At 36.4% G+C, this 25,367-nt stretch overlaps 1 protein-coding gene across 1 annotated transcript in view; it reads left to right on the forward strand.

Annotated features, from left to right (window-relative positions):
* The window catches only part of LOC145664896 (E3 ubiquitin-protein ligase ZNF598), a 64,929-nt gene that overhangs the window by 5,657 nt on the left and 33,905 nt on the right, over window positions 1-25,367 (forward strand). The window contains exons 2-4 of the mRNA XM_081731962.1: window positions 13,453-13,695; window positions 20,049-20,260; window positions 21,718-21,830. Coding sequence (XP_081588088.1) covers window positions 13,453-13,695; window positions 20,049-20,260; window positions 21,718-21,830 — 568 coding nt within the window. The remainder of the gene's footprint in view (window positions 1-13,452; window positions 13,696-20,048; window positions 20,261-21,717; window positions 21,831-25,367) is intronic.

Here is a 25,367-nt window from a genome sequence, read left to right on the forward strand (position 1 = left end):
TTCATTATGTATGTGATAATGATGGAGAGTTGTTAAGCGTATCGCCAAGTCACACAAGCTTGGACAGTCTTTGGGGGGAAGGAAATGAGTAATGACAGAATCTAATAGTCATGAACTTCGTCTTATAATTAGCTGCTGCTATGAGACCGGATAGTGAGAGCTCTGCACATCGTCTTGATGTTGACATCTTAAAAGTATGTTACTTAATATATATATATTAATACTGTTGACGGTACTGATCCCAGAGTCTCTTTAAGTTAGGATGTTTTATTTTATTTATTTTATTTATTTATTTATTTATTTATTTATTTTTTTGAGTGTTATCGTTGTGATACTGCTAACATATAAATTCAAAATTTCATAAAAATTGAATTATGCTGCTGCATAATCAAAACCTCATTTGCATACTTTCGAGAAACTATTGACGATAAATTTATTATTCCTGATAACGTAAATAGATGTTGAGGCAACTCCAGTTATAGCGTGCGATTTATTTATGTGTCTGATTTCTTTTATTATTGTGTGAATTTCGTATGGTGTGAATTATATATATATATATATATATATATATATACACTCTGTAAAGAAAAAATAGCGACACCTCAATTCTCAAGGTAACTTACACAGAAAACCATAGTTGCAGCCGGCTAGAAGAGGAATAGAAGGAAATTATGAGTGTGATAATTTATTTCCATTATCTGTGACACCTATGGTGTACAATGGCGCTTACTAATTATTTATGTATCAGTAATATTCTCTCTAGATGGCACCTGAGAGCGTCTCGTAAATTATTGGGGTGAGAATTCTGCATTGCATTTGTGATGTGTAAGCCCAGGTAATTAGCATTTTGTGATTGTTCTATGCTTTGTAGTTGTTTGAACAGTGTCAAGTGGCAATATTGTTGTTGTACAGTATTGTTTTTGTATGAAATTGTTGCTACATGTGAACTGTAAACAAGTATGATTGGTAAGAAATATGATTTGTCGTCACGTGAACAAGACATACTTCTTGCTTTGCACAGCTAAGTTACATCTCTAAGGGAGATGGCTGGAATACTCTGAATTTACCATTCGACGGCAGAAAGAGTAATTCACAAGCAAAAATATTATCCTTCGTCAACAGTGTAATAGAAAAAAGAAAGCATCACCCAGAGCTGATCGCCAAATAAAATCAATGGCACTGCAGAATTAAGGAATGACTTCCCCAAAAATCGTTTTGATCTTGGGTCTGCAGTCAGTCGTACGACTGTATTAACTGTATGAGGAGGATATTACGAAGAAGAAACCGCCTGGAAAGTCGAAACTAACAAAAACACTGAAGACTTCAATACGTACGTTTGTGAGGCGATATGCTACTTGGACTTATGACAACTGGAAGCATGTTCTTTTCTCCGTTGAAAAAGGTTTAGAATAGTTGGAAACGATGGTAGTGTGAAGTTGTGGATACGAATGAGCGAGAAACTTGATACGGATTTTGTTTAAGAGATGCAAATATTCAGTTACTGAGTGATGGTATTGGCTTGCTTCACTGTCAAAGACGTCAGAACAATGGATATATGTGAAGAGTCATTTGATGTACAAAAATGTCTTCAAATTCTGGTACGTAAAATTCTTCAAACAGTTAAAGATAACTTTCCTGAAGAAGATATGGACTACTTCATTTTCCAGGACGTAAATGCTTCATGTCAATGAATGAAAATCATTAATACGTGGTGCAAGAATATGACTATTCAAAGACTCATGTGGCCTCCAAACTCACTTGACATGAATCCAATTGTAAAGTTTGGGTCGATATGAGCAGAAGACTCAATAGACAACTATCTCGGATAGAATGGAACTCACGTAACAGATAATCCGGGAGTGATTCCATGAAATCAAGGTTGCATTTTGCAATAACCTTGTCACCAAAAGGCCTCGACGATTCCCCTGCAAGTCCTAAAAGCCCATGGTCCACATATGAGATCTAGTTTGATGTATTGTACATCTCAATGTTCGTACACAATATGTCTTACTCTTAAGAAATTACGTTTTTTGTTTTGTGCTATTATTATTGATTTTTCATACTTTTATGTATAATTCTTCCCACAGCCGTTTTTGCTGAAAACATACATAGCTACTAATATATGCATATAAATTCATTATATGCATATAAAAAACCTGAAACTGTGGCGCAAGTATTAAGAATGAACTGCTCATTAAAAATATGCATTCTGATATTATCAGTAATTCATGTAAAAACTCATATTGGTTAATGTATGTTGTGAAAACTATATCCGAGCGAGTGTCGCTATTTTTTCTTTACAGAGTGTATATATATATATATATATATATATATATATATATATATATATAATGTGCAAGTTATCCGCCCTTTTAAGAATGAAATGTGTCTCCACATATTATGAGATATTTTGAGATTTCAAGATTGGTACTAGGTGAGGTAGGAGTAGGATAGTTATAGGTTAGGTTAGATTAGATTAGTTAGGTAGATTTTTTTTTATTGTGTGTCATATTGCTTTAATATTAATGTCATGCACGGTCTTGCGGATAACTAGATGAATATTGTTAAGTGAAATGAAATATAGATATCAAGCTTCTGCCCTACTTAAAGGGAATGTGTTCAGTATTTAAAATATGCTGAATTATAGGAAAAATAATAGTAACATTTTTAGTGTTGTTTGTTTATTGATTGGAGATTATAATTACGGCCACGCCTGGTGAAATATGGAGTTAACCTCAACTGTACACTGTATACTACGGTTAGTAGTAACAATGAGTTCTCTTCCTTTTCAATTTCTTAAAGGAATTTTGTTATCCATTCTTGAAAATGACTCCTTAAGAGATGAAGGAGTATTGTTGTTGTTTAAAGAATATGAAATTGCAATAAAAGATATACAATTGGTCAAATCGAAAACACTACATTCTAGTACATACAGTTGATTGATTAATATTGTGCTCAAGCTGAAGTACTATAAATAGGATTAATGATATTCTCCATTTAAGTAAAGCTTAAAGGATTCGATGCTGGGTGTCACTTCAGCAAGATCTTGGAATTAGCGACACTTTTTTTTTTTTTTTTTTTTTTTTTTTATTAATAGTCAGATGCAATAAACGTTTGGAAATAAAACTCGTCTGGTCATAATTTGAGTTAGTCCTTTTAAGCCGTTGTGGTTGTTCTGTACTGCATTGGGTTGGCGCGCGAATGGTGGTGAGGGCCACACTACTCTTCGGGCATCTGTTCAGTGGGGTATGGACGAACCAATAATTATGGCCTAAAAGGAAAACATCATTAATAGGATTTATTTTTCTTCAAAAGTTATTTAAAATTTTATGATTTATACTAGATATGTATATATATTAAAACATACATTAGATCAACATTACGGAAATTTAAGCGTTACACCCTGTTGCTTCGTTCGTTGTAGAGAGATCTTAAAGCTTGTCAGGTAGATACCTTTGATGGATATCTAATTGTGGACACCAATTGGACCGGCCCGCGTGCAGTGTTTTCAACTAGGGAAATTAAAATTTCCCTAAGTTTGGGCAGAAAAATAAAAAAAAAAAAATGTTTATAAATTCGTACCTAGACTTCCGAGCCCAAGTCAACTTACGCCATTCTGCCATTGTTTCTTATGAACAAAAGCAGGTACAAATTATTACAATGGGGTAATTAGTAGGCACACGAAAAATTAGTATTTAGGTTCTAACCTTTGATTTTTCTAGTGTTTCCGTACTTTTCTGTTTACCTTAATCTCAGGCATCGGAGCGAGTCTTTTTCATCTAAAAGTATCTTTTCTTGGCAAAAGCCTCTATCAGTCTCTATTTTTGAAACATTTGACTACTAAGTCTATTTTTATCCGTACTTAATCATATTGTTTTGATTGTGGACAATGTACTAAAAAATGTCAGTAATTAAATAAAAGAAAATAATAATGATGATGAATAGAAAATGACATAAATACAAGGTAATAAATATGTGAAAGATTACTTGAACAGTGGACTGGTGTACGACGGTACTTCTTGAAGTATACAAAGAAAAGTGTTGTTTTGGACAAGCAGTCTGTGAGGAAAATTGTAGATCTACTCAAGAAGCCTGGGATGTTAGCTCAGTTGCACTTTACATTGTCTTTTGACAAGTTATATGAGAAATGTACATATCGTTTTCAGAGTTAAGTTCCGCTGGCTCATATTTTACATGCAAAGTTATTAGACGTCATTGAAACTATCACAAGCAGTGTGTCTAAAAATGCTGCTGTTAATGAAGTGAAGTCAGCGTCATATGATTGAACCAATTGTAGGTTGTTTGAATCCGATAATTTACTGTCTTTAAAACAAATTGTCATTTCAGAAGAAACAAGAAAAGAACTAACTAAATTACCAGAAGTGGATGACCAGCAGTTCTTGAAAAGTGTACAAGCACATTATATTTCAGGTGGTAAACATTTGGTGCAAAATACAATTACTAATTCTGTTTACATTAAACGAACATTAGCATTTCTCAATCCTGAGGCTACAAAATCACAAAGTAGCTGCAGATACATCAGAACTGTAGCAAGAGCACTATTTGTAGCAGTGCCAAATGACCAACTTGTTGACGAATGGAAATGTCTGCAGCTTGAGCATGAACTTGCTGGAAGTGAAATTACTTCTTCACGTATTGACAGTTATTGGGCTCTTTTTATGGGACTTAAGAAGGCGGATGGTTCACCAAAATTTCCTCTAGTAAGTAAAGTAATAAAATCTGCACTCTGCTTGTCCCATGGTAATTCAGATATTGAAAGGAGATTTTCAGTATCAAAAAACGCTTTGACAGAGAAAAAGACTCAGATGTTTTGTAGAACCTTAAACAGTATTTTGATTGTGGATGATGCCTTAAAGCTTTATGACAACAAGCCTCATCTCGTTCCAATTTCTAAAAAGATGATTACCTTGCGTCAAAATGCTCATAACATTTTCTGGAGGAACAGCGACTAGCCCAGGAAAGAAGTGCCACACTTAGAGAAGAGAAAGAGAAGTTGAAAAAAGCAGAACAAAAACTGGAAAATGCAAGAAGTGCTAAGGAGAACAGAAGAAATTGAAAGCAGCTTAGTGAAAGGAAGCGGAAGTATAGTGAGATGAAAGAATCTGCAAATTCTCTGCTTGGTGAAGCCACAGATAGACTTCGGAAGGCTTTTAAAAAAGGGCACCTGAAGGAGGCACAAATCGCTCAAGGGATGTTGGAAGGTATCGTGTCATTGAAAGAAGAGGAATGCAAAGAGAACAAGAACATTCAAGCTCTTCAGAAAAGTGTTGAAAAGAAGAGAAATGCTTTAATTACATCGTTTTTTAATGCACAGTCAAAGAAGAACTGAAATTTATCAAGTGAATGAATTTATAATTTCATGCTTACTTTGTTAGATATCGCCATGATACTTGTAGGATATATTACTGGGATACCAAGGTTTATTTTCAGATAGTACAGTTTCCAGCAAAAAAAAAAAAAAATCCGATTTTAGGTGAAAAAGTCGGAAAATTTCCCTTTTCCCCCTCTATTATTTCCCTCTTGCTGGCTACATTGGAACAAACATACCACTATCTGAAAGCCTCCTCTTTGGCCTACAGAACGCACCATAAAAGGTTTCAATAGAATAATTAGGGAAGCTGTAGCCCTGGTATATCTGTTGATTTTTGCTTCTGAGGCGTAAAGGTTGTCAACATTTTATGTGTATGATGACAGATAATTTTTTCTTTCTCTCTTTCTATGGCAGCCAGTGACTTCAGGTTTTCACTGTACTTTGTCAAGACACCAAAGAATATTTTTAGGTGACTTGGACCCATGTGGTAACAGTAGTGCCAGCTGCAAAAAGTCCTGAAATTCGGTTAGGTATTTTTTGTAAATTTACACCTTTACATTTCCCTCAATAATTTCCCTCCCTTTGGCAACACTGCAATGTAACTTAAACCAAAAAAAAAAAAGCGACAGGCACATCCCTGTTCTTAAAAACAATGCCTTAACCATATCAATTGGATAAATAGTTCTAGAGCAATAAGTCACTAACTGAAAATGTAGGAAAACACCAAAAATGACCTGGATCCGAAACGGTTAAAGGAATTAAATTTCTGTCTTTTCTCAAAGAACTTTATTTCCAAAAAAAGTGTTTAGATAAATATTATATTAAATTAGGAGTACGTGATTTTCCAATAGGCATAAAGACCATAATACCGTTTACAGGAATTTGATATCTCAAAACCACTTGGGTGATATGAAAAAAAAAGTAAAATTTGATATACTACTTGGCGTATTTATGGAAACGTTTTGAAATAATTTTTGATTTACTTAGCTTCTGTGGTTTACAATAATACTTTTTGGTAAATTTAATTACAATAAGTTCTCGTACTTGTATAATTTTAAGTAGTGTTGCAAACTTCAACAATTTTTACCATATCTCCAGAACGGTTTGAGATATCGAATTGCTGTAAACAGCATTGTGATCTTCACTTCTATTGAAAAGCATCTGGAATTGAATGAGGTACTTATCTAACCATTTTTTCAAAATGAAGGCTTTTGAAATAAATTTTCAGTTCTTCGTAACTTTGTTCGTATTCATTCAAAATCCGTCAAATCATGATCATAGTATTCGACAGTAAAGTACTTTGGGTGTACATTACTTCGTCTGTCTCATTTGCGTTATTACTGCTGTAGAAGTCACCAGCTGTGTTTGTGATACTGTAGCATCCGTAGTTTGCAACAATGAATAATTAATGTACCATTGTAAGGTTTCGTTTAACATGTAGATAAAAATTTATAATTACTTTAGTGCCATTTGAAATATAGAACTTCATGTCGGCTTGGCAACACTGTTAGCAGTAGCTTATCTCTATACTTAAAGACAACAGACAAAAACAGTCCAAAGAGGAATGTACCAAGCTCATTTAGTCGAGTATGAGCTGTCTTTACCGGTGTATAACAGGCAAATACTCGGTACCTAACTACGAACATAAAAATATGTGAACTCGTTATTAATACGAAACAAGACTTTGTGAATATATTCAATATTGACTCAGAGAATTAAAGAGAACTGCAATAGACTACCTCTTACTTTACAATAACAAGCATGTCATCCACGAAACGCATATTGTTGTGAACTTCAAAATCTTAGTTTATTTCATGCACGTGAATTTCTTAGTTTTGGTTTTTCAATCCGTTTGTTAAATTGTTCAGACAAGCCTGAAAAGAATAGCGTTATATCTACATATGTGAATTATGTTGTTTGGCTCCTTTGGATAACTTCCTAGTTACATTATGCTGAACATATTTCTCTCAAATTGACATTTTTCTGCACACATCAAGATTTTGGATTTGAGAAACCACAGGTAGTACTTTTCCACGTTTCAGTACTATCTTTTCCACATTTCAGTACTTCAGTTCTACGTTGTATTAAATTGAGGACTTCCTAGTTTCATTCATTTTGGTCTTTAGTCACCTGAACTGGCAAATCAACACTTTAACCTCTCAGAGACAAACAGCGAAGTCCGCAATGTTAATTCTGAACTCAACCTCCTATATGAGAAGTAACACTTTTAATTACCAAGTTTCCTCAATCTAAGTCGCATTAGCTAAGTAGTGAATCCGGTGGACTTCGCTTCTATCTCTTTCTTCGATCTACAAGGACGAGCCGTTTTCAGGTTCGTAAGAGGAAAGCCATCTACATCATCAACGGCAGGTTGGTAAGAGAGAAATATGTTTCTTGCATACACAAATTCACTACACTACATTAAACACTCTGCATTCCCTAAATGTTCAATGAAAGACTATTAAACTCAAATACAGAACATACTTCTGTGTCAAGCAATTATTTCTATGAAAAGACTAAGATTGCCAATACGAGATAGGTGAAGTACGTGTGCCTTTATGGTACTAAATATTGTAGTACAAGTGAATGAAGTTCTACCTTCATTATTATGACAGTGCCATTAAGGCATGTTGTCAATATTATTAGCACCACAGTTTTAAGATTTATATCTAATAAGTGTTCTTGCTTTCAAAGTACGAAAAAATAAGTAAATGAAAAAAAAAAAAAAAAAAGACTGCACAAATTCACAACACTAATGCCAATATCAGAAATTTTAAAACGTTAATGACTATAAGTAATAATGCCCACTTTTTTTCTTACAAGTATTAACGACAAAAACTATTATCAATATGTGTATTATAGTTGCAGGCAAACTTAGAGATCTCTTGCCCCATCCACTACCCATTTTCTCCCCACACAACCCTCGGCTGATCTTAGGCAGCACGTGCGTTGTCATTCTCTTCAATGTTGCCGTACTTCCGTAACACTTGTAAAGACCTTATCGAAATTCAGCATTAAAAAAAAAAAAGGAAAGAAAAAAGAAAAGGAAAGAAATGAATGGAAGATAAAAGTAAGAGACGACAAAGGAATGTGGCAACGTTGATTTTTAGGTAACAGGGGTCATAAATCTCTAACAGAACAGAAGGGAGAGTTGAGGACTTTCCAGGTTTCACGAAAAAAGTATCTCTAATTATGTCTGCTAGTATACCTTTTCTCACATCACAAAATAAAATAATGAAATCATATAGAACGTAACTAGATTAAAGGAGATCGTAAATGCTTCAGACAGTACAAATACGCAAACTGAGAGTCGATAATTCTGTTGTGTTACTTCAGAACCGTTGCATCTACGTAATAACAAAAAATGTCTATTCTATACATCCCAAGGTTAACGTAAGTGTACATATGTAGGCTTAGGAAGTATTACAGAAGATGCACTAATAGTTATGATAACAAGTTTAACTGGTTCACTGAGCTATTAAACCAATTCACTACGAAGAGTTATTATTGTTGTTATGTTTTTGATAAAAACAATGTCTCACTGTATATTTAGAAGGTCAGCTATGAGAGAACTTTGACCTTCCAAAATTCCCAGTCGATTGTAACTGAGACTGGAACTTTATAGAAGAAAAATAATAAGAATAAAAACTGTTTCAGTGAAGAACATGTTCAGCGTCTACGGCAAAACATGTGATGCAAACCAGTAAGTCGCAGAGAAACAGCTCTTAGCATGCGTCTCGACACTTAGCTCATGCAGCTTATCTGTGATGTAGAACATACTTCAACTTTATATTAGTTATACAAATTTTGTTAAATTATTTAATTATCTAGGCTATGAAAGTTTGTAGGAATCGTAATACTGCAAATTGTAGATACATTAAAATATCAAATAATACATTCGACAAAATGGATACTTTCAAATATCTAGGATCAATATTAACAGACCAAAAAAATATTCACGAAGAGATTAAATGTCGACTAAAAGCAGGGAATTCGTATATTAGAATTCAGTTCAAAATCTTTGTCGTCGCGAATTCTGTCGAGGAATTGGAAGCCTAAAATATATAAAACGATAATCATGCCTGTTGTTCTGTATGGTTGCGAAACATGGAAGGGGAATGGTGGTAACTTCATAACTAGGAACAGCATAGTTTATACCCTTTACTAAACATTGTTAGTCATCAGGTCTCAGGTTGGCAGGTCATGTAGCCAGAATGGAAGAAAGTAGGAACGCTTTCAAAATTTTAACTGAAAATCCAATCGAGACACGACCATAAGGAAGACGTAAACGCAGATGGGAGGACAATATTAAGATGGATCTTGCAGAAATAAGAATACACAATAGAAATTGGATCAAGTTGACTAAGGATAGAAGTCAATGGAGAGCTTTAATGAATGCGACATTGAACCTCCGGGTTCCATAGGCCATAGTTAGTTATTTAGTTATTGAATAATCTGTATCTTAGGTTTCAAGTGACAGCCTGTTACAATATCATTCAACTTCTATAATTTAAATCCTCATAAATCAAGTATCATCCGTTGTTCACTGAACACACAATATTTCTAGTAACTTGCTCCAGTTCGCAAGCTGTTACTATTTATAATTTTCTTAAAAAACAATATCGTGGAATTTAATAGACTTGACTATTCGGTTGCATCGAATACACCATCATACGACTGTTCAGCGCCAGAACAAAGTATAGTAACTTTATATATTACACATTTGTCTTATAGAACATTCACGTATCATGACATTATGAGGTCAACTATCATTTTTACGTAAAAATAATTCTCTGTGTATATATAACGCAATTGACTTTCACTTTCACGAAACAGGCAATTGGATTATAAAATGGGTGTATTTTACAAAAATTTCAAGTGAAGCAATTATATGTAAAGCAGTCCTGCTGGTCTCACAGTGTTACACCCGCGCTCTCTGCGTTAGCAGAAATAAATGAAGGCTCGCGTACTAGCAGTAGCGAAATATGCTGAAATAACATCATTAGTTGAAAACTAACCTAAGTATATACAATTTAATATTATTACAAAATATTAATCTACAACTGAAAATAAACAGTAACGGAATATATATTTTTCCGTTACCTGGATGGTTTTCATCATTTCACTTTCACGGTGCAGCGTAGAGGAGGGGGGAGATATATATAAAAATAAATAAAACCTAATAACTCTTGAACCACCCGACCGATCTCGATCAAATTTTCAATATAGATAGGGTACGGGCCTGAGATAGTTTTCATCATTTCACTTTGACAGTGCAACTTAGGGGAGGGGAGGGGAGATGTTTAAAAATGAACGAAAATTATCGATATTAATGTTGAATCCGTAGTTTTCGGGGTCGCTGAGATGAACAGTGACGCTTCCGATGCTGTTTAAATCAAAATTCAGTCCCGCAACTTGAGGGAGGTTATATATCACCCCCGCGCGAGAGCAAGGCTGCGTCGGCAAACAGGTACAGATGGCGTATTTGTCGAATCACATGGCCAAACGTGCATACCCTGCCTCGAGGCGATCAGAGGGCATTACTGTGGAGTGACACAGAACCGATCGAAGCGGTGTGTGTGCGGCAAGATGGGGAAGAGCGCGGACTTGACGGAGTGGCAAAAAGGGGCAATCGTGTTTGGCCGTGCCCATGGCCACATAGTGATGGAAGTTGTCCGATTTGTTGGTGTTTCGCTGCGGACTGTTCAATGTGTCCACAAGCAGTGGTGTAACACACTTGGCCATGAAACATGACGCCAGAACTGTGGTCGGAAAAAGATCCTCACAGATCGAGCCCGAAGACGGCTTTCCAAGCTTGTGAATCGAAATCGCTTTCAAACCTACCAGGAATTACTGCAGTCCTTGAATGCAGGCCCAGTCCAACCTGTCAGCGAGAGAACATTGCGACGGGAACTGCATGCAATGAACATATGGAGCCGGGTACCTCGCAAAAGGCCACTGCCCACACATGCACATAAAGTTGCTCGTCTGCAGTGGGCCAATAATCATCAAACACGGACAGTAGCAGACTGGCGCAGTGTCATATTGTCTGACGAATCACGATTTTGCCTGTATTCGAATCACGCCCGACATCATGTTTACCGACGGCCACATGAAGCATTTCACTTGCAGTGTGTGGAAGGTCAGGTGCAGGCCGGGGGTGGGTCTGTCATGTTCTGGGGGTGTTGTTTGTACTATGGGGTGGGCCCACTCATTGAGGTGTCCACGAACATGAACCAGCATGTTTATTTTAATATCCTGGACGAGCAGATGTTGCCCTTCAGTCACTTTCTTCGCGATGACTTTGCTGTAGACACCCCTATATTTCAAGACAACATCAGGGTTCACCGAGCTGGACCCACATGTGACTGGTTTGAGGAACACTCAGGTACCCTACCACACCTCGAATGGCCCGCAAAATCACCGGACCTCAACCCAATTAAGCATCTGTGGGACCAGTTGGAACAGCGAGTGAAACGTCATCAGCATCCCCGACGTTTGGTGGAATTGCGTGATATTATCCTCCGTGAGTGGGTTCAACTGAATGTGACGGCCTTTTGCATACCCTTGTGGACTCCCTTCCCGACCGCATCCAGGCGGTTATCCTGGTCAGGGGTGGCGCTACACGGTTTTAACGTAAGTACCAAGGGGGTAACTATTTTTTTGTCCGGAGAGCTTTTATATATATATATATATATATATATATATATATATATATATATATATATATATATACTAGCAGCGTTCACCCCGCTTCGCTGGGGTCACCCCGGAACGCAATAAACTTTGTTACTTAGATAATTTTTACTTTTTCGCTTTCAAGTGATATGATAAAAACCATAGAAGATTGCAGTAAATGTTAACATTATATCGCCTGTCATTTATGTTAACCCGCCGAGTGACACGGTCATGTGGGTTGCATATAAATACGGTTAGATTTAGCTATGATGAGCTAACAAAGGATTTCTACGTTATGGACACTTGAATGGTCAATTATCTCAAGACACTGGTAATTGAAAATTAAAGTGATATGATAAAAACCATCTAGGGTCCAAATCTTAATAACCCCCCAAAAATGAAAGAAATTGGTTCAGCCGTATTAGCGTGATGAGCTAACAAAGGATTTGTACGTTCTCTTTTATATATATAGATAAAATGATCGAAAATGACCTGTAGTAGTCGACCTGTCGATTACATAGTTTTCATGAAACGTATTCCTTCCCCCGTGCGAAGAACGGGCAATCTGCTAGAGTAAGACGCAAAATTTCCGGTCGCCAGGTCGCCATTGGCAACTAGAAATTTAGAGTTGGCGACCAGTGTTCAGTGGGAATGGTTTCTGCCTAAACCCACAAGGCTGCGCAGTTTCTGTTTCGCACGAAAATAATTCACTGAATGAGAGAAAGCATGGAATGTGAAGTCTTCACAATGTTGTAAATCGCCCGTCCTTTCCCACCCTCATTGATGTTGAATCAGACCCTGAAGAGATTTACAGTGAATACTTCATTACGAGATTCCCAAATTTGGTTCCAATTGTTACATTTTGTGCAGTTTTACCTGTGAGTACTTCTTTATGTGAGAAAGGCTTCAGCAGTCTCAACAGAGCTAAGACTGCCTACAGAAATTGACTGAAGACTGACACACTGGATGATTTGCTAACAATTTCCATCAATGGCCCTTCACTTAAGGACTTTGATCAGAAAACTGCTATCGGCAACTGGTACTTCAGTGCAGAGAGAGAGCGTTACACAAATGAGAAGTCTTAAGGTAAGATATTTTTTAACATGTATATGAATTGTCCAATTCAAAATTGATTATCCTGAATCCAATTGCCTGGTTTTGAAATTATATGCCCTGATGTAATCTCTTTCTTTGTCAAATTGAAGACTGTGTGTGTGTGGGGGGGGGGAGGAACATGTCTTGTAATTTGTACGTGAGAGATACTGGCGACCATGATTTTGCGCCCTATATATATAAACCAAAACAGGGTTATTACATGGTGTGGTATCATGGGATATGCTACATAACGTCCACTTGCCGATAAATGCTCCACCCTGTGTATGGACTAAGCACTGAAGTTGGATAATACCCAGAGTGTAAGTAATTATTATCTTTTGTTTCAGGTTATCTTCACGTACGATGTGAGGCCATTTCGCCTGCTGAAAAATAACAATTATATAATGGATAAGAAATTTAAAATTTGTTTTGATGATGAATCAATACAAAAAGTATATAACAAACTGCTAGAGCATGCTTGCAACGTCTGTTCTAATCGACCAGCTTTCAGGACCTTTCAAAATCTTAAAGACCATATGAGGAAGGAGCATGAACGTTTCTATTGTGATCTGTGTGTTGAACATTTGAAGGTAAGGATTGTTGATGGATTTTATTAATTTGATTATTCTAATATAGTTCATAAACGTAGTTGATTGATTTCAAGTTTAACGTTAAGAAAGAAACAAGCTCCGGAACTTATGAGACGTTTGACGTGGGGTTATTACGACTTGGTAATTAGTTCTAAAACATTTCACTTTTAAGTATCTGTAGACCTACTAAGTATTAATGTATCGTTTCAAGCAGCATCATCACATTCACCTGTAAAACTTGGGCATTTAATCAGTTATTTTTGTGCTGTTGTCTTGCAAATTGAAAGTAGAACATGAAGTTTTCTGAAGAAATAATGAGCATATCACTTGTAGATTCAACAGCTATTACACTTTTGCACGATCATTTTGCTTGATATATATGTTGTTCTTTCAAACTGAGAAACATAAAGCGTTGTTGTCCCTCATAAAGAATTTTAAATGTGTACACTTTAAATTCAAGTGATGGTGATGACTAAGCCAGAGCTGACCGAAAATACGTATTAATATTAGGATATCTCCGAGACACAAAGGTAAGTCTACAGATACGTAATATCCACCCTATGGCTTCAGTCAGTAAATATTCTAGTTTAAATTGTAGCGTGGACAAGATTCAAGGGTTATCTACCCAGTAAATACTTTGTAACTAGTGGCACTTGTTCTTTCTGTTCAGAGTTCCCTCGTAGCTATATGGTTAATGCATGCGTCTTTTCGGCGTTCGAGATCGGGTTCGATTCCCGGCGGGAGTTCATGTTATGCTGTAGGTCCACATCTCATACAACTTTGCTATCTCATGTAACTCTAATCTAACCAGTCTTTCTGTTCGGACGACGCCCAGAATTTTACAGCTGTGATCTGTAGGTACATTGTGAATCGCTGCACGAACGGAGAACCCATCATGACAGTAAAAATATACTAGAAATATGGGAGTTGCATTATATCCAGAATTGGCACTGAGATTGTGCGATTTGTCATCGTGCTAATTTAGGAAAGTCTCGTATTTGTATTAAAAACCAATACCTGAGTTAAAGGAAAATTTTCAACATGTCATTGAAACGTCTGCCTAAAAATCAAAAAATCAATAGTATGCTAGCAGTATCATGACTATTGGTAGCATTCGTGGCATGGTATGTTTCACATTTAATGGTCATATATATATAGTTTCTTTTAGATTTTGGTTGCTGTGTCGCAACAAATTTACGTAGCAATTTGTAAGTTTTATACTGCTCTATTATTATATTAACGTGTACCAACTTATTTGTTCGAAATCCGGACGTCGACATACACAATTTATATCCACACATAGCTCATGTAATAATAACCATGTTAGCATGGGGGCAATTTAGAATGCAATCTCATAACGAACTTAACCACTTAGGTAGAGCAATAATTTGTTAAGATTGATAGTTGTGATTGAATAAATAAAACTAGAGATATCAGATCAGATAATTACCCAAAACTGGTGCTGTGACCTTATGACAAAATCAATAATAACTGTCATATTAAATTAGAAGTTAGATTTTGATGTGAATGAAATTGGTAATGAAGTCGAATAATAGAAGTGTGTTAGCAATTTGTAACCAGCATGTACTCACCAAGATTTGATCGGAGAAGAATTAAAGAGGTCGAACCTTCCTCTGTGATGGTCACTTCAAAACTCTCTCGAGTTCACTACTCTTTTTTTGTCCACCTACCTTTTCTTCATAGTTTTTGGTAGCGTCATCTCTTCCGCTTACAATTACATTTTCAAGAATTTCCTCATGGCTCGAAGTAGGAAGTGTTTGTTATTGAGTTGACACATTGCTGCATAACATAAGTTATATCCAGACAGTTTTGAGTTGTTACGAGACTTCCTTAATTGCTCTAAAAATGTGAACGACCTAACAGCACCAGAGTGGGAATTGAGTTTTTATTTCCATTTAAAATATGAAAATTTACAAAATATTAATATCAAAATTAATAAAATATTATTTGCCCTTACCAATTAGCTTCAGTCATATTACAATATTCTACAGTTTTATGTAGGTAGGAAATAATAAAAATAATATCCTTATATTTCACAAATGTAGACTGAAATTAAAATCCGTGCTAAGTGCCAAAAATGGAAAAAGTTTGGTTTAATGTCAAAATGTGGGCTATGTGCCTAACACTGCTCAGTTGAAATGGGCTATCTGTATTCACTGTGGAAGTAGTTCAAATAATCATCGGAAGAATGCGCGTGCGCCTATGTGCCGTCAATTCTGAAATAAAATCTGGGCTTTCTACTCAACATTTTCATTCCATAGTCAATCTACAAATAATAGTGAAAATGAAAAGCAAGGCAAAGAAAAAGTAATGTCAGTTGTATATTTAAAAAAATGCTACCAGATAATCTAAACTGGTAGCTGGTTTTGAATGCGTCCATTTCGAGTTTTGTATTAAGGGTTGAATCCATAACACTGTCACGGAACTGAGAATTGGAATTACAATCTACAAAGTGAATCTTCATTTTACAATTAAGACATAAATTAATTTCTCATAAATGTTTATTTCCCACCTTTTTTAAAAGGTTTATAACAAATACCACTTTTCTTCCTCGACTTAAGGCTTAGCAAAAAGAATATTTGTGGACCAATGTTATGTAATAACTAGATGAACATTTATGAACTCCTTACTAGTTTGGAACGGCGTTGGAATGGTAGAAGGGCAGAAAAGAGGGTGCTGCTTAAACCCCCCTTTTTTTGTGTGATCTTGTTTCCGAAACGTAAGATGCTCTCCCGCCTCTCGAAATCTCATTAAGGCGGTTTATTTCCAGATGCAATATAGTGTCAAAGTGCACAAGTTATCTTTGTCGTCAATTATATGACCAGTCTCCAGTAGTATGGTGTGTAGTTCGTAGTGGATGATTCGTATTAATCAGAACCTAAAATGTACTAAAGAAGAAAGGTTTGGTTTTAGAGTCAGGGGATATTTATCAGGGAACGCTTACTAGTATATGTGACATTGAAAGAGATCCGTTCTGTCGTTAGGGAAAGACGATGATACACTGTTTATTGTTGCAGAAGTAGCTCTCTCCGGTAGTAAATTATAATCGTAAGTGTATGTCATTTTGCGGTGCAGTATTTTGTGTCCATCATATGTCTACATTTTTGTGTCGCAAACTGGGATGTGATACCGCTTTTAAAATCAAATATTTGCACTTGATATTTGCAGGTGGGAAATAAACATTTGTGAGTAAATTATATGATTTCACATGGTTAGCAAACAAGTCAACAGTATACCACTTTATAATGGAGGTTGTTCAGTTTTCGTTATCATAAATGTGGATTTGAAGGGGGAGAAAATCGCTATTGGGATATAGTTTCATTGAAACAGTAAGAAAAATACAAGTGTGACTTAGTTTCAAGAAACTCATGTTTTTCTTTCTAGCTTACAAGTGAAGAACTGTAGACTTAAATTCTTAGTGACATCTTACTACTATTTTGAACTTAGGGTATATTATGTTAAATCCTTCTTATAAAACTTCATATTATGTTATAAAACTTGTAAGATTAATTAAAATTGTTGTGTCCATTGAATTTCCTTTTTATGACTCGATTTTCATCTTACTCTTCAGCACACCGACCACTCGATGATTTCACAGAGCATAATTATCAAAAGCCTGTAACTCAAGAACCCGTGTGGGGTCGCAGTGGCTTAATGGTAGAGCGTTGGATGGGATCGTCGGTTCGAACCCAGCTCGCGCCAAGTGAACTTTGTGGCGGACAAACATCGTGTCGTGGTTTTTCTCGGGGTCTCTCGTACCTCCCCCCCCACTTTCTTCATTCCACCATTTCATTAATTTTTCATCATCACCGTCTCCTTTATACCTAGCTGGCATAACCGTGGCACGTAAGATTTCATTGATTTTTTTTTCTCTCTTCGAGAATCAAAGTGAGTAGTGAACCAAGATCATTCTAGAATAATATAAGATCTTCTTTCATATATTGGACACCGTATATGTATGTATGTTATAGATTAAAAGTCTTGCATATCCTAATTTCCATATTGACGAAATCTCTTGTGGAAAATGTAATCTCTTGTGGAAATCTCTTGTCATTATTGTCAACTCCCTTTGTGGTAGGAGATGTATTATCTTAAATATGCAAGATGCCACGATGTGAGTTGCTCATTACCTTTCAAATGTTGGTAATGCACAATAGAAAGTAAGCATTGAGAAATGAAGCACTATACAAAATTTAATTATTGGATGTGTTTAATGAGTATTAAATATGAAATGTTGTATGTGTAATGTTGTATGAACTGACTAATGTAAGTATACATGATTTTCCAGTCACCTGTCACACTTGTGCGATTGTTGTCCTTTGTTGTAAATTGGCAAAAGCTGTGCTTGGGTCACATGCTGACTCTCGTTCTTGTTGTCTCAAATTTGAATCTCGTAGCGATATAGTGTAGACGAAGGAACTGCCGTTGAATAGTGTAGGATGCCGATTTAAGTTAAAAAGCGATGAAATACAGTGTGTCTATAAAAGAACTCCGGGATTTTGAGGCAAAATATTTTAATTAAGTAAAAAACGTACATACATGTGTTATACATGATTGGAAAGCTTACATTTTCACGTTTGTTTTAACAATTTAATAAAGTTCAATATGAGCCCCGTGAGTGGCACGGCACACATCGTAACGGTACTCTATCTCTTGCCATGTCCTGGCCAGCATGTCCTGGGGGGACGGTTGCCACGCAATTGACTATTCGTTCGGTGAGATGGCGAACATAACGAATTTTCTCCGCATACACAAGATTCTTGATATGCCCCCAGAAGAAAAAGTCCAACGGAGTCATATCAGGGCTCCTTGGAGGCCATGGAATAGGTCCCTCCCTTCCAATCCATCTGTTGCCGAGCCGAGCGTCCAGTGCCTCACGCACACACACACTTCCTGTTTCCCTGAATGCAGTTAACCATTGACGAATGGTTTTGTCCGTAGGCGGGTCAACGCCATAGCTACGTCGAAAGTTTCTTTGTACGGTAACAACAGACTTAGTTTCTATGAGCCAAATAACACATTGAGCCTTTTGTTGTGGCGTCCCCATAGCGCGAAGCGCAACAATCCACACGGCACGGCACTGATTCACTGACTACCGCAGCCGCTACGTCGTCTCAAGGTCAACGCTCCGCAGCGCTGCCACCTGTTGGTAAAAACATTTCCAATTAGTATGACTAAAACTTTTTGAGCTAGTCGTTTCAGAGAAATTAACTAAATTTTGCTCTCTTTTATCGTTAATAAGATATGAATTTTTAAAACCCCGAAGTTCTTTTATAAACACCCTGTATAATAATCTAATAGAGGTCTTAACCTACTGTTCACTTAAACTTTTCAACATCTCGAGCTCATTACATGCTTTTATTGTTCATTGATAGACAGTCACTTTGACTTGTCTGTTGGTTGCGGTCTCGACCGTTAATGACGGTTTCTCAACTTCTTTTCGACTGACATCTTGGAATTTAAGGTAATGTTTTACACTGGAGTAACTACCGAAGTTGTTAGCCAGCGTAAGTAGAATTTGACATAATCCAGACGTATGACTCAATCTTTCTATAAACCCGTAATTGGGAAATTCTGTAGATGAAGAGAGAAAGCTATCGACACACATTTATGTAATAACAATGAGAGAATGATTAAGATAGCGTTAGTTCATTATTTACGATGTTACGTTTATTACTAAAACTTATGTATGTGTTTATAGTACGTAAACAGTAATTTCAGCATAAAGCATGATGAAATAATTAAAAAAAAGAAAAGTGGGTGTTAGCTTATAAATCAGAATAAATGTGTTGATTTTTGTCAAAAAGGTACTCCAAACCTTTATTAAATACGTAACAAAATTTCTCTGGGATGCGTACTCTTCTCATATTATGCTGTTCATGTTCAAGGTGAATTAAGAAATTGGTAGGAATACTCCTTTCGTTTTGAGACTAACGGATGAAGGTAGTATTTGTGTGTGTGTGTGTGTGGGGGGGTTACCTTATACTGTATAAAGGGCCTTAAAGTCTATTTCAGGTCATCTGAACATGGACAACATTGTGTTCATAGGTTTCTTAGGGTTTTCTTTCCGCTCAGTATTACCACTGACTTGCATTTATTCCAGAGCTCCGTCGTGGCTAAATAACGCGCAAAAGCTTTCAGTTCGATTGTCAGTAGAAGATCACATAGTTCGTATTCCACATTAACATGTGGGTTTACGTCTTATATAGCTTCGATGCTCAAAACTTCAAAGCAATCGACTATTATCCGTTTCTGTTAACCTACATATCATTCATAAGACATAAAAGTGAATATTTATTTTCGTGTTCTTATTCACGTTTTATTTCTCAAAGATATTCACAGGTGAGCGTAGAAGCTACACTCGACAAGATTTAGCTCAGCATAGACGAAAAGGTGATGCCGATGACAAATCTCATAAGGGCCATCCATTGTGTGTGTTTTGTGATCAAAGGTATATGGACAATGATGAACTTTATCGACATTTGCGGCGGGATCATCTCTACTGCCACTTCTGTGATGCCGATGGCTATCATCAATATTACAGGTAAATTATCATTGTGACTCATTGTTTTTTACTGTGATCTAGATCATTATTTTGTTGCTTAAAATGGTGGTGGCTTTTTTTTTGAATTCGCCTTCACCGAGCACTTGAAAAAGGATCCACGTGTGCGTGGGTTTTCTCGGGGTTCTCCCGTTTCCTCCCACTTTCTTCATTCCACCCTTTCATTCATCTCTCATCATCACAGTCTCCTTTAGCCTAACCGGCATAACCGTGGGACGTAAAACTCTTTTTGAAAAGGATCCATGGAGAACTCTCCGGTATGTATGCAGAATGTAAATATGCAGGAACGCACTCAATGAAAGAAAACTCTATATTCTGTGTCAGTATTAAGCTTTTTTTTCTATTTAGTTATATTTTTCGCATGAAATACTCGTTACATAGAAACAACCATTCTCACGTTAAATCTTAAGAAATGGCACCACTGTGATTTCCAATACTTACTCGGATATTTGACTTCCTGGCACAACGCTTTCAGACGTTGCGCAGAGTTGGAGTGGAAAATGCGAGCACCGTCACCATGGTTATGATGCTACGTTGAAGCGCTGCCCAAATGTAGCTCTTAAGATTTCCGATACTTATAATGCATAGCATAGTTTGAAAGTGTAATAAAGGTGATACGTTCAAACTCTTTTGAATGGCAAAATATTACAAGTGACTTTCTTTAAAACTACGAAGAATAGGTTTTATTAACACGTTGTTTTTATATATATTAGATAACCTATTTCACCACTTTTGTATTACAAATCCATTGGATCTATTAATATTAAAATAATAATAATAATAAATGTAAAAGCAATCGCTGAAGCATTCTGTATGATTCGTAGAAGGATAACTGATCTTACAGTGAGACAAACCAATTACAGTCCTTTCGTTTAGGTAACGAACCAGTACATTTTTGCGTAGTTTCTCGCTTTATAATTCTGAATTATTATTCCGAGATTTTTAGTATACCTATATTCTGGAGTAGTTTCTACATATTGAAATTATTAAATTACAACTTTTGGTAAGAAAGAAGATATTCTAACTTTTGAATTTAACAAGTAATTTAAGCCTCTCATATAAAAATCTCTAAACACACCAGACTCTCTTTCTGTTCAGTGTTAAGCCTTCAAACTACATGAAGGTCATTGAATTGTTAGGAATTGGTAATTTAGATGTGATTATTCCTGGCTTTTCGTGCATGTTTTTCCCTTTCAAACTGCCGTGCCTTTGTAAACAAAATATAAAGATGATGTGTAATATTGTGTAGGCTACATTTGTTTCTCGTAAGTTGCTTCAGATTGTTAACATCGAAAGTACAGTTAGTTCTTTTTTTTTTAAATTTTCTTTTCCAACTATTCTTATGATTTTTAATTTCTTCGTGTTTTTTGTTCACGTCATTTTATGATTAATTGATGATAACATGATGAAAGGTAGTGATAAAAGAATCTTTTTTTCAGTACTTATGATTACCTACGAGAACATTTTCGAACGGAACATTTTCTCTGTGAAGAGGGCAATTGCAGAGAAGAAAAGTTCACCTCTGTGTTCCGTACTGAAATAGACTTGAAAGGTAAGTATAAACGTTTCAACTTTTTAGTTATGTTCCTTAGAAATTACGTCTAAATGAAATAATTGCATCATACTTGATTGGAACTGAACATGTTATTTCCAATATTTAAATACAGTATCATAACAAGAGATAAAACAATGATAATAAAACTGAAATTATTGTACAAACTGGCGCTCAAAATGGCATCGTAGTGAAAGATAGGTTAACTTGCATATATGTAAAATATCCTGTGAAGCTTGCGATGTTGAGATATCTATTCTGCTTTAGCTTCTTCTAACAGTCCCACGAGAGAGTTATTGTAAGCAACATGACTGATAGAGAAAGATTAGTATACTTTCTTAAAAGTATTACGAGACAAGAACTGTTGTGCTAACTCGGACATGATTTTGTTTTCGTTTCAAGACGAAGGTTTACCTTGAAGCAAAAGAGTTCTTCAATAGTATATAAAGCTTCGAAATGAAGAATATTTGTTAAAGGATGCTACAAAATACATAACTTAAAGAACATTCTTTGTATCTCGAATTCTGTGATCACTTGCAGCTGACGCCAATAATGAGTCCAATAATCAATCAATCTGATGATCAGTTGCTGCTGTCGCCCCCCACTAAATATCCAATAATTAGTCAATCGGGTGATCATTTGATGCTGATGCCCGCCATTATGCATCCCATAACCAATCAATCTGGGGATTACACATTGATATTGTTCCAATTAAATACACCATAATAAATCAATCTAGTGATCACACAATACTGCCGTCCCCACTAAAATTAATAACTAATCAATCTTGTAATCACTTGCTACTGATGCCCCATTAAATATCCCATAACCAATCAATCTGGTGAACACATACTATTGCCTTCCCCATTAAATAACCAGTAAGTAACCTATCAATCTGGTGATCATATCCTGCTGACGCTCCCATTAAATATTCAATAATCTACCAGTCTGGTGACTACTTGCTGCTGATGCCCCCATTAAAAAGTCTTTCACATACCCTCATAGGAAGAAGTCCAGAGGGTAACATCAGGAGAGCGTGGAGGCCACCTAATTGGCCCATCACGGCCTATCCAACGGCCAGGAAATTCAGTATCAAGGTACTCCCTCGCTTGTAACTCCAATGTGGCGGAGCACCATCCAATTAGAATATCACTTGAGGTTGCAAATGTTGTAACTGGGGAACAGCAAAATGTTGAAGCATGTCTAAGAACACATTTCCTGTTATGGTTTGCTCTATGAAAAAGAAGGAGCCTATAACTGCATTATGTGTTAAAGCACACCAAACATTCAATTTGGGACTGTCTCTAGAATGTTCTATATACGCATGCGGATTCTTAGATCCCCATATCCTAACATTGTGTGTTCAATAGGAGATTATGGTCATAATACTGTTCAGAATTTCAGTAGCAAATGCTGCTCTCTGTGGCTTGTCATTGGGCTTAATTTCTTGCAACAATTGCACTTTATACGCACACAAACGTAATAGTTTGTGTACCACATCGTACACTGTTGACTGGAATTCCCAATTGCCTGCTCGCTGCGCGAATTGACTTACTGGGGCTACGTGAGAAACACACTCTTATTGCTTCCACATTTTCTTCTAACACACGCGATTTACCACCGCTGTGTTGTTTCACTACACTCCCCGTTGATAAAAATTGATCCTTCCACGCCTGGATACTGTTGTGTGATGGAGGATCCTTGTGGTAAACACGTCGAAAGTTTCGTTGAACTTGAACAACACTTTTTGTCTCTGCAAACCACCACCATGCATTGCGCCTTTTGGACTGCCGACGCCATTTCTGTTTATCGACGATACTAGCGCCGTCACCGGTAGCTGTTCAAGTATGAAAATTTTCTGAACAAAACTTTTTGAGTTTTGCTTCAATATGAATGTTTTTTTTTTTTCTTCTGTATCTCTGACCATATTAAAACTACACGTTTTTTAAAACCGTCAGTCGCATTCCGAACACCCTGTGTATCCAATAAGCGATCACTCTACTGGTTTCTTGCTGCTGATGCTCTCATTAAATATTCAATAATCAATCTAGTGATTACTTGCTGCTTATGTCCCCATTAAATTTCCAACAATCTATCTGGTAAACATTTGCTACTGACGCCCCATTAAATATCCCATAATCAATCAAGTGGTAGTCACTAACGCTCTCGCCTTCTCTGCGAGCGGTTCCGGGTTCGATTCCCAGTGGGGGGCACTCGGTCGAAAAAATGTTATAAGCTTTTTCAGCAAGCCATCCTGAATAAGGTTTTCCTGAGTTTTCCTCATTCACACCAGGCAAATGCCGGGTGGTACCTAACTTGTAGGTCCCAGGCTGCGTTTTTCCTTTCCCAATCCTTTCTTCCTTCCCTTTCATCGGATAGTGTGATTGCCGAAAGACGTCAACCCTCATACGTGACGGGCTAACATAGCCATAGATGCCGAAAGCCCAGAAATCTAATTCCTAATCTTAATCCTAAGGAATTTTTGTACTTATTCTTCTGATAATTATACCTAGGTACAATACCTAACATATAGGTCCCAGGCCGCTTCCTTCCTTCCCTTTCCCCTAATAGTGTGATCACCGAGGGACGTCATCCCTCATACGCGATGGGTTAACATGGCCATAGATGCCGAAAGCCCAGAAATCTAAATCCTAAATCTCATAATCAATCTTGTTATCACTTGCTACTGACGCCCCGATTAAATACCCAACGATCAATCTAATGGTCACTTGCTGCTATTGCTCTCATTAAATATTCTAATAAAATCAGTCAATCTGGTGATCACTTAGTTTCATTGTACTCTTTCACTTTCTTCAGTAACATCTTACAGTTGCTAAACTGATTGTGTGGTTCCTCTTATCTGTGAAACTATCTGGAAATGGTAGTAAAACCTTAATCCTCGTAACTTATTAAAACAATGTTTCTCATTTATGGAAACACGAGTGTAATACTGTTAATAATGGCATCCTTTTCTAAGAGGCCTTTTGTAATTTTTTTTTTTTTTTTTTTTTTTTTTTTTTTTTAAATTTCGCTACTATTTTACTCACAGATTTACTAGAAATTAGTGGCAGTCACTATTAACAGTATTAGCACACGAATTTCCATAATTAGAAAACATTATTTTCACAAGTTGCAAGAATTAAGGTTTTACTACGTTTCCCAGGGTAGTTCCATGGGCAAGGAGAAAACAAGCCGCCTCCAGTTGAGCAGTTGTAAGATGTTGCTGAAGAAAATGGCAGAGTACACACGAGTAAATCACCAAAATTGAAAATACAAGCCAAGAATAATATTATTTTTAAAATGGAGGTTCAGGTTTTAGAGTCCAACTGTCGCCGGCTTGCCATAATAATTTAGACATGAATCTTTGCGACTGATATTGTCTTATTGGATTCTTGGTTTTCTTGAATATCACCACAGATTTGTCAAAGAGAAACACAGTGAAGCAAACACAATTTCGTAGCAAAGAAAATAATTCTTTAAAGCAACCAAGAATAAAATATACTGTAAAGCGTAAATATGTTGGGCTACACTAAGTAT

This window comes from Thermobia domestica, chromosome 11, assembly GCF_964235325.1.
Source record: "Thermobia domestica chromosome 11, izTheDome1.hap1.1, whole genome shotgun sequence".
Lineage (NCBI taxonomy): Eukaryota > Metazoa > Arthropoda > Insecta > Zygentoma > Lepismatidae > Thermobia > Thermobia domestica.